This window comes from Marmota flaviventris, chromosome 18, assembly GCF_047511675.1.
Source record: "Marmota flaviventris isolate mMarFla1 chromosome 18, mMarFla1.hap1, whole genome shotgun sequence".
Taxonomy (NCBI): domain Eukaryota; kingdom Metazoa; phylum Chordata; class Mammalia; order Rodentia; family Sciuridae; genus Marmota; species Marmota flaviventris.
The window spans coordinates 62,198,482-62,213,436 of record NC_092515.1 but is presented as its reverse complement, the minus strand read 5'-3'; the positions used below and the strand labels follow the sequence as shown (position 1 = coordinate 62,213,436).

Here is a 14,955-nt window from a genome sequence, read left to right as displayed (position 1 = left end):
CGTGACGTCACGCGGCGCCGGCGCGGCGGTGACGCGGGCCCGGCCGGCCAGGACGGGGGGTGGGGGGCGGCGGCGGCGGCGGCCTGGCCCGGGATGGCGATGTTCCGCAGCCTGGTGGCCTCGGCGCAGCAGCGGCAGCCGCCGGCCGGGCCCGCGGGCGGCGACAGCGGCCTGGAGGCGCAGTTCAGCTGCCCCATCTGCCTGGAGGTGTACCACCGGCCCGTGGCCATCGGCGGCTGCGGCCACACGTGAGCGCGCGCCGGGAGCCGCGGGAGGGGGACGGCCGGGCGCGGCGGCGGCCTGCGGGCGTCAGGGCCGCGCCACCGCCGCCCGAGCCCCGGGTGCTCAGAGGCCGCCGCCGCCGCCGCCGCCGCGCGCGGGGCCCCGAGGTGTGCAGACGGGCGGGCAACGCAAATAAATGACTTGTGGCGTGTGCTGTCAACTGTTTGTCCACCCGCTGTCCGCTCGCTCTGACGACAGAGGAAAGGAGTGCCCTTCAGTTGGGGGGGCTCGTTTGGAGCCTGGTGCGGTTTTGTTTTGAAGGACTGGGGTCACGCCACAATGCAGGCCGGCACGGAGGGGACCGGACCCCAGGCATCCTGCAGGGGTTTCCAGCTGAGCCGGGCGTTTCAGGAACTGAACCTGGAGCATGTAGCTCCCCTCTGGCCCAGAGCTGTGCTCAAGTCCAAGACCTCTGGAGCTCCAGCCCGGTTGGGAAGGAGTCAACATGAGTGTGCGCTCCCACCTCCCCTAAGTGCTGCATGATACAGCTCTGGAGCGATTCCGGGGATGCGGGGAGAGGGCTGGAGGGCTTCCCAGCAGTGGCCATGCTGCTGAGGAAGCTGGGTGCTGGTTCCAGGGAGTGGGGGTGGGCAAGGTGCACCCAGCATGGTAGGAAGCCCTAGAACATTTTGCAAACAAAGGCAGCTGTGTGGAGGCTCCTGCTGCAGAGAAGGAACTGGAACTGCTGGGTGGGCGTGTGTGCCTGCTTGTCATCCAAGCATGAGGATGGTGTCAGGATCCAGAGCTGCCTCACGTTCCTGCCCCCTGGTGTCAGGCAGCACAGACACTCGCTTATACCAGAGAGTGGTGCCCTGCTCCTACTCAGTTGCTTGGCTGTGACATTCTGGCAGGACAGGCTCCGATAGAGACTTGTTTCTTGTGAGCACACGCCAGTAGGTGTGTTGTCTTCTGCATTTTCCAGACTGTGGTTGAGAGGACTGTGAGGCTTGTCTGCATTTTGGAAACCCTTTATAGGTTTGGAGCAGTGTCTCCCCAGAACCAGCACCTTCACCGTGATGTGGGCCACAGCCTTTTGGTTTCTCAATCTGTACAAATCAGTATTTTCCCTTTCTCTTTTCCAAAATTGGTCTTTTCTTAAAATGAGAGCTGCATGACAGGATGGAGACTCCATGGGACTGAGAAGCATCTTTCTTGTCAGCTCTTCTCATTGCTGATCCTTAAGAACCCTTTGTGTGGCCTCTGCCTTGAAAAGATTTCCTCCCACTTTGCTGGCTTCATTTCTTGGCTGTTGCCTGCCTCTGACTTCCTTTGTCTGTCAGGTGCAACTGAGAGAGGTGTGCAGATGAACACAGAAGGTTTAAGGGCACATCCTGTCACCTTGTTGAAAGTTCACTGATGGTCTGATTCTTTCCTTGCCTTGAGCTCCAGAGCCATTTCCCTTCTGAAGACTGGCTTCCCTGTGGTGAGAGGGGCCCTGCCTGGAGGCAGAGGAGGTGATGGTAGGGGAGTCTTCAAGCCTGAGCTTTGGGCAAGAGGAACCTCAATGGAGCAGCTCGCAGACATTGCCTTAGGGCCCCAAAGGAGCTATTGCCTGCTGCCTAAGGAATAGCCTAGGGTGTGAGCCATATCCAGTCCAGAAGCAAGTGGGCCAGGACACACACAACCATGAGGCTGCCCAGGAAGCCTTTGTAAGGCAGCCTGCGGTGGGACAGCTGTCAGGCTTGCCTGAGAAGACAGGCCTGATAGCCTTGTGGCTCTCTGAAACTGGCCCTTCCTAGCTCCCTGGTGTGTACAGGAGCCCAGGGCAAAGTGACATTGGTTGGTGCCATTTGACCTGCAGCCCATCCTGGGCAGTCCCAAATGCTAGGCAAGTTGGCCCCACTCCCACCGTTCTCAGCCACCTTACTGGGCTGCAGAGGACCCTAAGCAGACGCAGGGGGACTTTCTGTGGGGGAAGCTGCTGCTTGCGGCTGCTGGCCCACGTGTGCCAGGGTGGTAGTCACTCACACCTGGTCAAGAGCTGTGCCTTATCTGTGAGTGTTCTAGTCTGCTTTCTGCTCCTAAAGGGCTGTGACTCAGGAGTCACCCCACAGGTGGATCAGGTTCCTCCTGAGCTTTCTTGCATCCTGCACAGGAGTACAGGGCATGCTGCCTTCTGGAAGAAGTGGCTGCGACTCAGCCTGACCTTTTCGTGTGGCCCTGCCTGCTATGGGTAGTAAGGATTCCACTGAGATGGAAGCCAGTGTGTTCACACAGTCACACAAACTCCCCATGGTGTAGAACACTCCGCCCTGGAAAGGAGCCCAGTGTACACTGTCCTCCCCAGCCCTGGCCGCTGCAGGTCTGCCTCCATCGTTGGGTGTGTCTGCTGGAACTTCGTATGGCAGCCCCGTCCACAGCACATGGCCTTGGTGTCGCCCTTGGCTAGAGCTCAGGGGCCACAGGGGACCTCTGCCTTGAGCAGGCGAGGCCCGAGCAGGCCCATGTATATCGGTGCTTTGCTCCTCTCGCGTTTCCTCCACGAGTGTCACATCTACACGCTGTTGGACAGCTGGATGCTGCCACTGTCTGCCACCATGAACACCTGTGACTGGCCTTGCCAGCCCCTTCCTCAGGCTCACCAAACCCTGGGGCCAGGGACAGCACTGGGGGTGGTACGTGGTGCTGGCGAGACCCCCCACCCCACTCGGAGGAAGTGACTGAGGCCCTCTACTCTGCAGGAAAGGCTCATAGGAACTTTTGTGTCCTGGAAGTCCTTAGGTCTTAGGGTGAGTCTTGCCCCTTTCAGGTGCAGGATAATCTGACTAGCCAGGTGGCAGAAGGCAGGAAGAGGGACGAAGGTGTCTCAAGCTCTGGGCACCACAAGAAGGACCTTCTCTTGAGAGGGGATGAGATCATGTGAGGAACTCTGACCTTAACCTTAACTGAGTCATCTCTAAATTCAGGACCGTTCCCACATCCCCTCTGTCCAGCCTGGCTTCCCCGTCCTTACCCCATGGCCAGCCTGCTCAGCGTGCAGGGAACTTCCTGCAGTCTGCAAAGTCTCCATCTTTCTGTTGGGGCTGGGCCAGCTCTGCCTCCTCCAACTGAGCTCCGTCCTCAGGGCTGGAGTCGCACTCTGTGTCCTTGTGTTCAGGTGCTTTGTTGAGCGGGCTCTCCCCACAGTGCTGCTGGTGAAGCTGTGCTGAGGTCATCCTGTGCAGCTGGCGCCCCCTCCTGGCAGGCGGCAGGTGGAAGTGTTGTGAACGCAGGCTGGAGTGTGGGCAGGCCAGGCCAGGCCCCTGCTGCCAGCAAGCAGGGCTCTGGACAGTCTCTCCAGGTGATGTTGGCTAGAGCTCAGGGGCCACAGGGGACCTCTGCCTTGAGTGTGTGTCCAGTACCTGAGCCAGCCCAAGTACCGCCCTTCCTGTCACTGAGCCCCTCCTGCCGAGGAAGCTGTCCCCAGGTGACAAACTGGCCAGCTTCAGCTCTGTGCTGTCCAGTGAGTCCAGGGCCCTTCCCACAATTGTTAGTGATTTTACTCTCTGTGCCCCTAGGCTGTCCCCTGCCCTCTGAGGTTCTGTTGTCACCGTGACTAGGAGCCCATGGGACAGAACCTCCCCCTCCTGTAGGGCCACGTGTGCTGGAGGCTGAAGCCGTGACTCTGCCCAGCCTTAGAACACAGCAGCCCCATTGCTGGGAGGGGACCCTGCTCATCTTTTAGCCAGATGGTGCCCATCCTTCTGGTGGGCCTTGGGCACGGGCATAGTCATCTCCAGGAATGTTTGAACAGCTAGTCCTGTGTGCTAGTGCATGAGGCCCTTGCTGGCCACCAGCCCTCAGGCCCATGTCCCCTGCAGGTTCTGTGGGGAGTGTCTCCAGCCGTGCCTGCAGGTGCCATCCCCCCTGTGCCCGCTCTGCCGCCTGCCCTTTGACCCAAAGAAAGTGGACAAGGCTGCCCATGTGGAGAAGCAGCTGTCCTCCTACAAGGCACCCTGCCGGGGCTGCCACAAAAAGGTACACGCTTGACCTCTGGGGGCAGAGCGCTTGACCTCCTGGGGCAGGGCGGGAGGGGGGGCTTCAGGCTGCAGAGCCTGCCACCTTGTCCAATTGCCAGGGGAGACTGAGGTGCTAGGGCAAGGCGACTGGGATTGGCCGGCTGGAAGGGGTGTCCTGCTGGGGCGCTCCCTCCAGCAGAGGTGACCTGTTGGGGTGTCTCCAGTTGGTTCCCTCAGCAGGTATGCCCCTTCCCCTTGCTGGAATGCAGCTGCTAGGGCCTCCAGGTCTCTAGGAGCAGAAGGCGTGGCCACGGCTGCAGACTGAGCCAGCCTCACCTCCCTGCCTGTCTCCTAGGTCACCCTGGCGAAGATGAGAGTGCACGTTTCCTCCTGCCTGAAGGTCCAGGAGCAGATGGCCAACTGCCCCAAGTTCGTCCCTGTGGTACCCACGTCCCAGCCCATCCCCAGGTGGGAAGCCTCCCCTCCTTTCCATCTCTGAGCAGGTTGGGGGTGCTCAGGGGGCAAGTGACTCTAGGGAAGCCATGCCACTCATAGATGGGGACAGCTCAGGTGTGGGAGCCAAGATGGGGACCCACAGCAGGCGGGGGGATGGACTAAGAGATGGCACCTCCCAGGGTGGGCAGCACAGGGTCTCCCCATTGGCCACAGCCCCCTACCCCCACTGGGCCGGGGTGGGGGAGAGGGAGGTGGTTCCCTGTGCGGTTCTCAGCAGTCAGACCCGAGACTGCAGATGTGTGGGCAGGTGTGGGCTGGTGGTCTTCAGGGCTCCAGCTCTGCCTCCTGCCTGCCAACCACGATGCTCCGGCAGCCATGCAGCAGTTGACTCCTGTCGGGAGCCCACAGAGCAGAGGGCAGGCTGGCCACTCTGTGTGTGAGAGAAGCAGGGTGGCAGTGCCCTTTGCTCCCTGACCCCACAGTTGCTCACTGTCCTCCTGCTCCACCAGCAACATCCCAAACAGGTCTACCTTCACCTGCCCCTACTGCGGCGCCCGCAACCTGGACCAGCAGGAGTTGGTGAAGCACTGTGTCGAGAGCCACCGCAGTGACCCCCACCGCGTGGTGAGCGCCCGCTGGGAGGCCGTGGGCGGGGACTGCCTGGGTGGCCTGCTCCCTCCAAGCCTGTGGTGCCCAGCTGCCCAGGGCCTCCCAGGATCCCAGGGATGGTGGCATGTCAGTCTTGGGGTGCAGTGAGTGCCACAGTGAACCCTCATGAGCCCCCATGTGTCCCTGGGCAGTGGAGGTCGAGTTCCCTGTGGGAAGCCCTGGCCACACACTGGCCCCTTTGTTCCAGGTGTGCCCCATCTGCTCCGCCATGCCCTGGGGCGACCCCAGCTACAAGAGCGCCAACTTCCTCCAGCACCTGCTGCACCGGCACAAGTTTTCCTATGACACCTTCGTGGTGGGTGCCCTGCCCACACCCCTCCCTCCTCCTGCTCGACCCAGCCAGCTTTAGGGCCCAAGTGTCCCAAGAAGGCCAGAACAAAACCTGAGGGGCCCCATTGGAGCAGGACAAGCACAGGGGCCACTAGAGGACACCAGGCACCAGAGCAGCCACAGGTGCTCTAGTGTCCCTGAGGCGGCACCTGGGGGACAGAGCACCCTAGGTGGGCCAGGCTTCCCAGGCGTTTCTGGAGGGGAGCTAGAGGACTCCTCTCCAGTGCTCTGCTCTGTCTTCCTCTGCAGTGGGTCTGGAAGGGAGCCCCCCCCAGGCCTGTGGACCCCTCACAGCCTCTTCTCTCCTCGGGCAGCCCCTCCTCTCTGTTTACTCCACCTCCCACCCTGCCGGCCTCCAGCCACCCAAGACTCCTGCCTACTCCGGCCCACTGCTGGAGGTCTCGGAGCCTTCTGGCTTGCCTGTCATCTCAAAACCCCAGCTCTTACAATCGGAGGCAAGAAGAGCACTCCCATGCAGGCATCCACCCTGGAGCACGGTCAGGGCATGCAGTGTCTGCAGACTGCCGGACTCTGCAGAGGCCAGGCCGCCCTCAGGATCAGCTTAAGTGCAGAACTAGGGAAGGCAGACAGGTGTCCTGTGGTGTGAGCCGTGTTCAGGGAGACCCGAAGCAATGGAGCGAGTCTGTGTGGGGCAGCTGGGACAAGGAGGTAGCCCAGCTCTGCAGGGGTCAGCTGGGCTCTTGTGACCTTGCCCATCTCCATTTGCTGTTTCCAGGACTACAGCATCGATGAAGAAGCTGCCTTCCAGGCCGCCCTGGCTCTGTCCCTCTCTGAGAACTGAAGGTGCAGCCAGCCACCTGCCCCTAGCCTGGGGTCCAGGACGCCCTCCCTCCTCAAGGAACAGGGCTGTTGCTCTCCTGCCCCGACACCTGCCCAGGAGCACACCTCACCGGGCCAAGTGGGATCTCCTGCATGAGGAGGGCTCATCCAAGAGCCTCTAGGGCTGGACCTGGCTGGCTACCCCTTGCCATCAGCAGGGCTGCCTGGGTCCTGGCCAGCCACGCTGGGCATTCGGTGCTTTGAGGGGCGGGTGCTGCCATCTGGGACTTAGAGCAGTCGCTCTCTTCCAAGCCACGATGTCCTCCTTGCTGGGAAGCATGGGGTGCCCGGAGGTGTGCGGCTGCAGGAACAGGGAGGAGGAGCCCCGCCGCCCGTCGGGCATCCAGCTCGCTTCCACATGCGCACCTGGTACTGGCTTTTGTGATACTTAGAAACCCCAGCGTTTTTCTATCTTATCCCATGTGACAATCTTTTCACGTTTTATAGAGCAAAGACGAAGCAGTTACCTTCATATTGCAATATCTGTGTTTGACTAGGAAGAATAGTATTTTTATGGAACATTTACAAAATTATATTTTTAAAAAAAAAAGATTAAAAAAAACGTGTAAGGGATCGGTGTGTGGAGTGCAGGAGCAGTGGGTGCTCTGGAACCAGAGGCAGCTGGTGTCCTCTGCGAGGGAACAGAGGTGGCATCCCCAGGCTGCTGCTAGCGGGGGCTCTGCTTGTGGTTTCTTTGGCGATAACCAGGAGAAGGCACCGCTCCCTCCCTGACTGCCTGCGAGGCTATGCCTACAGACGCAGGGTGGCCCGTGCAGCGTGGGGCTTCCTCTGCCAGGTCCTGGCCTCGGCCCAGAGTCACCTTCCAGAGCAGGCCACATCCTTCCCAGGCAGAGACTGCATTCGACAGTGGCAGAGCGTGGGGGGCCACCAGTGGCCTGCTGGGTGGTGGGTCACACCAGAAAACACCTGTTGGCTCTCCTGTTGTGTCCATGGCATAAATTATTGCTGTCTTTAAAAAAAAAAAATTAAATGTTTCTGAGCATCTGCAGAGGCCTGTGTTGGTTCTGTCCTCGGTGCCCAGTGAGGACGCTGGGAGCACCCGCCCTCCTCTGTCTGAGTCAGCAGCTGCTGCTTATGGCTGTGCCGCCCCAGGTGCCCTTTCCCTGCTTTCCCAGCCTCTTGTAGGGGCCCAGAACCACTGAGAAGACCCTGGCCAGGCCGCCTCCCTCTGAAATGTCCCCCCAGGCTCCTGTTTCTGGCTGGCCTGGGGCTGGGTTCCTGGGTCACAGGCCTTGGGCCAGCTGCTCAGAACCCTCTGAGGGGCCACCTTCACGGCCACAGGGTGCCTATGCCCTCAGGTCAACCAGAATCACCTCCCTGTGGCCATGCTCACAGGTGCCTCACTGCTCCCTCGGTTCCCAGGTGGTGACCAGAGGCAGATCTCTGTTCTGGACAGTCGTTCTCGGGGGAGGGTGTTCTGCGGAGCTTTAGAGCATGACGTGGACCAGACAGGCCCAAGACCCACGGGTTGTAACTCGAGGCACCTGGTTGCTGGGTCAGCGTGCACACCTTTAAGAGCAGAGTGGCCTCCAGGTGCTTTTGTGGAAGACACCAGAGTTCCACCTCCTCTGCCATCTGCTAAGCAGTTTCTGTGCCTGGGAGGCCCTCTCTGGGTTCTGGGCATCAGCAGGACTTCAGCCAGCCTGTGCTCCCCATTGCCTTCCAGGAAGAGGCCAGAGACACAGCACCCTGGAACCAAGTGAGGCCGAAAGCCCTCAGAGCAGGGCTGGTTGTGCTCACCCCCTGGTTGCTGGCCCAGCCTGCCACCCTTGGGCAGCCACCTGCTGTCCCGTGGGAACTGAAGTTGCTGTTCTTGCAGGCCCAGGCCTGCATGCCACTGACACAGGAGTCGTCATGGGGCATGACCCCTAGTGCCCAGGCAGCCCAGAGGTAAGCCCTGTCTCAGCAGGGCCTGACCTCAACAACATCTCTCTGCTGACCGCCCACCCGCAGGGAGACGCCACCAAGTTTCTCTGTCTCATCTGCAGAGGCCACAGTGTCTGCCAAGTCATTGAGGTCTGCACCGCCAAGGGAAGGAAGGGAGGAGCTCTGCTGGCTTCCTGTGAGTGCCTGGGATGAGACCAAATGGGGCCCAGAGGGGACCTGAGCACCTGGAAGGCAGGAGCCTGGGGAGGGAATAAGGTAAACTGTCCCAGGTGCGGTCAGGATGTCACAGAGGGGCAGGGCTGGAGGGGAGCCCTTTTCATGGGCCCAGCTAGATGGGCCAGTGTCCTCCAGGACCAGGTGGCCCATGCTCCCCTGGATGAACAGTAACCCAAGCCTGCCACATGCACAACAGAGACCCCAGTTAAACCAGAGGGAACCAGCACCAAGAGGAGGAGGAGGAGCCAGGGGTCATGCCGCTCCTGGCTCCCAACCTGTCCTTCCTTTCCAAACACTGGAGTCCAACCCGCCCCGCCCTGTCCAACCTCCAGATGGCAGCTTTAAGGCTCTGGGAGCAGGTGGGAAAGCCGAGAGGGTCTGCTCTGCCCTTCCCCTGGTCTGGCGTCTGGAGCATTTGGGGCCAGTCACCCCTAGCAAGGCCACAGGATGGCATCCAGTGGAGGTGCTCCCTCCATGGGCATTGCCACATAGCCTCAGTCCCCCGCTCAGTTGTCAGAGCAGGGCTGGGAGACAGCACAGCCTTCGCAGGCCTCAGGCAAATCAGCCAGTGGCTTGTCAGGTGGCCCCTCGGCCCACATCAAGCCACCCTCTCTAGGCGGGGGTCTCCCTCTACCCTGAGCCATGTAAGCATGCATGGCTCAGCAGGAAGCCAGCTGGGCCTCACCCCCAGGAGCCTGGGCTCTGTTCCCTACAGGGTCCAAGGAATCAGGCCCAGGCCAGCAGCAACATGCCCGTAGTTTCAGATTATGCAATGGTGTGGGAGCTTGCACCCCACTTCCTAGAAAGTGCCCCCAGGCCACCAGGTACCTGGAGCCTCTCCACGAGGAAGGGGTCAGGCAGCCAGCCCAAGGCAGATGCTCAGAGAACAGAGGTCCTTGACCTCAGACCCGGCACCTTGCACCAGACTCAGGATTCCTGAGAAACTGTCTGGGAGTCCTACTTCCATGTCACCTGAGCTCTGTGCACTCAGTAGCAGCAGGTGGACACAATAGGTCTACAAGACCCAGCCAGTGTTGCAGATCTGCCAGTGTGCACAGGTCCCCCCACCGCAGCTCATGCTGCCTGCCCGTGCTAGCAGCCCTGGCCGTGGCCCCTCAGGCACGTCTGGGCAGTGCCTGCGCTCTGTGGAGCAGGAAGACCTCATCTGGGGCTTGTGAGGTCCCAGAGAAACAGAAGTAGCTGCTTCTGTTTCATGAGTGAGGAGGTTTAGAGCACCTGCCGAACCCTGCTGAGAGGGCAGCCCCCAGGACTGTTCTCCCCAGCACCTGGGAGGAGAAGGGAGCTGTCCTCATGCCACAGTTCAGGCTCAGGCCCCCTCCCCTGGACACAAAATACCTGGTAGGCTGAGCTGCCACTGCTGCCCTCCCTCCCATGACCCTCCCTCAGACACCAGACTCTCCCTCTGTCCCCTCACTGAACACATTTTTGGGGAAAGAGGCTTAAATTCACTCACAGCAAGGTGTCAAGGACTGATAAAGTCCAAGGACGTTTCAAAAACAGCCCAAAGCTGGACACAATGGAACATGCCTGTAATCCCAGGGACTTGAGAGGCCAAGGCAGAAGGACCACAAGTTCAACACAAGTCCAGCACAAGTCCAGCCTGAACAATTCAGTGAGACCATATCTCAAAATAAAAAGCAAAATGAGTCGGGCATGGTGGCATGTGCCTGTGACCCCAGTTATTCAGGAGGCTGAGGCAGGAGGAACACGAATTCAAGATCAGCCTCAAAAAATAAATAAAATGGGCTAGGATCGTAGCTCAGTGGCAGAGCACTCCCGGGCTCAACCTGAGTACAGCAAAACAAAAACAAAAATGGCCCAAGGGATGTCTCTAAGTGCAGACTCTGGGAAGCAGTTGGGGTAGTTTGTGCAGGGTAACAGGAAGACCTAGGGTGGCCTCCCGGGCAGAACCTCAGGCAAAGGAAGCGGATAGGACCCTGAGCCCTGGGCTTGGACTTTCTCTCCATCTGTGGAACAGGAAGAGGAGCTGAGGCTGGTGAGGCTCTTTGCAGACCTGTGCCTCCCTGACCCTAGGAGCACCTAGAGATGGGAAGCGGGTGCACACGTGTGTGAGGAGTGGGCCACTGGGAATTGGGTGAGGTGCTTCCTACAAGCTCTGGACAGATGTGCTGTGGGTCACCACAGACAAAGCTCTGATGATCCTACTGGGCCTCAGAGTCAGGCACAAGCCCCAGCCTGCAGCTCTGTCCATCCAGGATGCTGTCTTCACGAGCGTCCCAGGCTGCTGGGGCAAGGTGCCAGGGATGGCGGTGGGAACCCCAGAAATCTCGCCTCTGTAAGTTCTGGAGGTCAGGAGTCTAGCACAGAGGTGGACAGGGCCCTTGAGAGGATAGCCCAGGCCTCAAAAGCTCCTGGAAGTTCAAGCCTTTGGCTTGTGAAGCCTGGGCCCTGTGCCTCGCGTGGCCTCCCCTGGGGTCTGTCTGAGTTCATGTTTCCCCTTTTTATGAGATGCCAGTCATTGGATTAGAGCTGGCCCTGACAGGCTGATCCTGATCTGGTCACTTCTGCAAAGACCCTGTCTCTGAATAAGGTCTTGGGCATGGGGACGGGGAGGACTCCAGCATCTTTTGGTAATTCAACTCACGACCATCTGTCTTCAGGCAGACAGGCCAAGATATGGACAAGCTGGGAGCCACCTCTCTCGAGCACATTGGGCAGGAAGCTCTGTTAGAGAGAGCCATGCTGGCTCCCATTCTTGTGAGGGCAGTGTCCTGGCTGCCTTGAAGCCTGCCCTGCCTGGAGGGCCACTGGGGGTGCCGCCTGGCAGAATGTGGCTGAGACCTGCAGATCTGGCCAGTCTCCTGACCAGGAGCCCTGCTGAATGTGGCAGGTGACTCAGTATGCAGGTCGGTGGAGAAGGGATTGCCTGCGCTGGGTCCTGCGGTGTTTGGCCCCCAGGTCTCAGCACCTTGGAGCAAGGCTACAGTGAGCTGTGAACCCCAGAGACAGGCCTCCCTGCGCTGTTGGCAGGACAGGCTGGCCTTGTTGGCCTTTGTCCTCCTTGTGGCTGGTCTAGAGAAGCACAAGACACTGACCGAGTGAGCGAAGGACATCGAGTGCCCTGGAGACCCGCCCCCCCAACCCTCCATGACAAAGGTAGCCTGCAAAACATCTCCATGGCTCCAACACCTGCAGGGAACCAGGCGTTAAGCCCACTGCCTGATTGACAAGCAGCCCAGTGGGCACCCAGCTCCCTGCTGGGACCATGCTGCGAAGAACCTCACCTCACGGAGCCCTCCCTTCATGGCCCTGGACTCACTCCCTCCAGGCCACATCTGATCCTGCTCCTTGGAATTTCACAGGAGCACACAGACATACACTTGCACACGTGTGTGGGAGTATACAAGCACACAGAGCACCTCCTGCCAGCCCCTCTGCCCTCCCCAGCACCCCTCCTCAGCCCCCAGCCTGGCTGTCTTAAGGGACCATGTCTATCTCCCAGGACCCCCACATCATAGGAACCACTCACCTCTAACAGGCCCCAAATGGTGTGGGCACCTGTGAGTGGTAGTGAGTTCCCTTCACTGAGGATGCCCAAGCACATGCAGGCCATTAGGAGTTCAGGCATCGGGCTCCAATTTCCACAGACCTTGGACAATGGTGGGGCTGCCCCAGGTCAGAGCATGATTGGGTCTAATCACACCCACCTGCCCTTGAGGACTGTGCTGCCCCTCACAGTGCCAGCCTCTGCCCCACCTCTCAGGACATCTAAGCCCCCAGCTGCCTGGCTCAGGCTGGGGCCTTGTACCTCCCCACGTCCCCCCGCCATGGGCACAGAGGGGTCTCATGCCCTCAGAGGACCCTAGGGCACAGGGTAGGTGTTCCAGCAAGGCCAGGCTGTTTGGGGGCCCTGATTCTTTTCCATCCAGCTCAACAAGCATTGGTGGTCCCCACTGTGGACCCGGCCACAGGCAAACTGCACCTAACAAGGGCTGTTTCCACCTGTCCATCACCAGGGCTGCCACTGGCAATATGCGGGCCATGAGGCCTGCTAGCAAGAAGGCGAGCACTCCATGGGCTACAGACACACATGTGTGCACAGATGGTGTGGGCACTGGGCATCCGGCACTGTTACACACTGAGGCAAGGGGACAACTGTCAACAAGAACAGAACGTGGCACGTTCTTCCTGACCTGCAGCCTGACCCACAGCTCCACTCCAAGGCTACACACTCCACTTGAAAACTGCACTGAGAGTCTGATGGAGGGCCTTGGAGGGGGGTGGTCAGCCCACAGCAGGCCGTCATCCTCAGGTCCCAGACTTCCAGGGAAGAGAGCCAGGACCTCAGGCACTGCAGGGCCTTCTCAGGTTGGGGAAGGGGCTTCCCGTGCGGGCATGCAGGTTTAACCCCTTAGGACAGAAAGACTGAGCAGATGAAGACAGCCAGGTTCCTGCCTGGGGCCACACATGTGGGGACAGGGCCAGCACTGAGGTCTTCCTCCACGAGCTCTGCAGGGCCAGCCTGGACACAACCGTGAGTCACAGCTGAGGAATGAGCCTGCATGGCCGTGAGGAGGCACCACTGACGGTCATGGGACCTCAGACTTCCTCTGGGGTGATGTGCTGTGGCTGCCCTGGGGCACCACTGGCCCCACCCCAAGGTGGACTCAGGGCCCGCAGGCTCTCTGGGGAATTCCCAGGCAAGGCTGGCAGCCCCCACAGGCATGCCAGAGGAGCCTTACAATGTGAGCCTCAGGCTGGGGTCAGGAGAGAAACTTGCCAAGCCAGGGCTGGTGGCCACACAGCCAGCGGGTGGGTGGGTGAGGAAGGACCGTGTGGGTGGAGGGCTGGCACAGCCCTCTGCAGGCATCATCTGTGTCCAGGAGGGGAAAAGTAAGAGAGGCTACAAATAGAAACCTTACCAGGCCAAGGAGCAGGTGAATGAGTGGCAGGCGGACGCGTGTCCTCTGAGACCACATCAGCACAGGGTGCCAGGCTCTGCTGCAGGACAAGTGCTCCTTCTCCTCAGGAGTGCCACCTGTGTCGACATGCTCCCTAATCAAGCCACAGGGGCATGGTCTCCAGCTGTCCGTGGCTGGGGTGCTAGTCGGTCCCAGTTCCGCTGCTCCCTGACCCCGAAGAGCTTTGGCTTCCTCACTGGCAAAGCAGGGGTGACACTACCCCAGCTGTTCCTGCCCCACAACCACAGGAACTTAGGTGCTCCGAGACCAGCTCCTTCCCCACTGTCCCCAGCCTTCTACAGGTTCACGCCTCCTTTCCCAGCTACTGCTTCGCCCAGTCTGAAGCAGGAGGATGGCAAGTTCAAGTCCAGCTGGGCAACTTAGAGACCCTGTCTCAAAATAAAAAGTTTAAAAAGGGCTGCGGGTGTCGCTCTGTGAGAGAGCACTTGCCCAACATGGAAGAGGTCCTGGGTTCAATCTCTAGTCCTGGGAGGCACCCAGTTAGGGCATGCCCTGTGGCTCTCAAGGACCTGCCAGGTGCAGTGACCACCCACCCAGAGACTGCCCACTAGGCCTCCAAAGTCCTGAAACATTGGGATGAGAGGGATTTACAGTAGACAGACTGCCCCCTACTCTTCCTTCCACACGACAGAGGAGGGGAGGGGGAGCGCTAGCCCAGCCTCGCTGCAGGCATTGCAGAACACGGGATTCGCCCCTTCTAACTGCACTGCCCACACTCGGGGGAACCCAGAGTTCCAGGCTGCCTTTACCCCAACTAAAGCAGCTCTCGGGAGGTATGGGGCACACTCCCACAGCGTTGTCCCGGGAGGAAAGGCCACTCTACCCAGGCTGCCTGTGCTGGGCTGTCCAGGTACTGACTCTGGTCCCCGCTGTGGCTGCTCAGGTGGGCCAGCAATGGACTTGAGGGCTTGTGCTCGGTTTGCAGAGGACCGAGCTAGGAAAGGTGGTAGCCAGGTGTAACCTGCGTCCGACGGTTTTCCGAGGACCAGCGCTCGCGCAGCGTGGACTGCAGCTCGGCCGGTTTCCACCCACCCTAAACTCTGCACTCTCAGCCGCGCGAGTGGGTGGCCAGCCCCCAGCGTCTGTGCGTGACCGCGGCGCGCGCCAGCCAAGTCCCGTGGGGAGGACACCGGCGGGCCACGCGCCCGGCCCCGCCCGCGCACCTGTCCTGGGCGTGGCGCCGCGGTCCCGCCCCGCCGCGCCGGGCGCTGATTGGCCGAGGCGGCGCGTTATGCTAATGAGCCTGACCCTTCCCGCACCTGCCGGCCTCGCTGCCCGCGGCCCGGCGCCGCAGACGCTGCAGTGGGACCCCGTTCGCCTCCAGCGCTCAGACCACCACCCCAGCGGGCACC

General features: G+C 60.5%; 1 protein-coding gene across 4 annotated transcripts; it reads left to right on the top strand.

The window, feature by feature from the left end:
• The first annotated feature begins 67 nt into the window (after positions 1–67).
• Positions 68–7,524, top strand: Rnf166 (ring finger protein 166). Of its 4 annotated transcripts, none has more exons than XM_027933113.3 (6): positions 68–248; positions 4,083–4,239; positions 4,576–4,688; positions 5,186–5,300; positions 5,477–5,640; positions 6,412–7,524. In XM_027933113.3, exons 1-6 carry the CDS (start codon positions 94–96, stop codon positions 6,635–6,637), a joined length of 930 nt encoding a protein of 309 aa, XP_027788914.3. In that variant the 5' UTR covers positions 68–93; the 3' UTR covers positions 6,638–7,524. The 4 variants fall into 4 exon arrangements, with proteins under 4 accessions (XP_027788914.3, XP_071460262.1, XP_027788915.2 ...); XM_071604161.1 differs by having other exon boundaries at positions 5,159–5,300; XM_027933114.3 differs by having other exon boundaries at positions 5,533–5,640; positions 6,412–6,566.
• Positions 7,525–14,955: the final 7,431 nt, after the last annotated feature.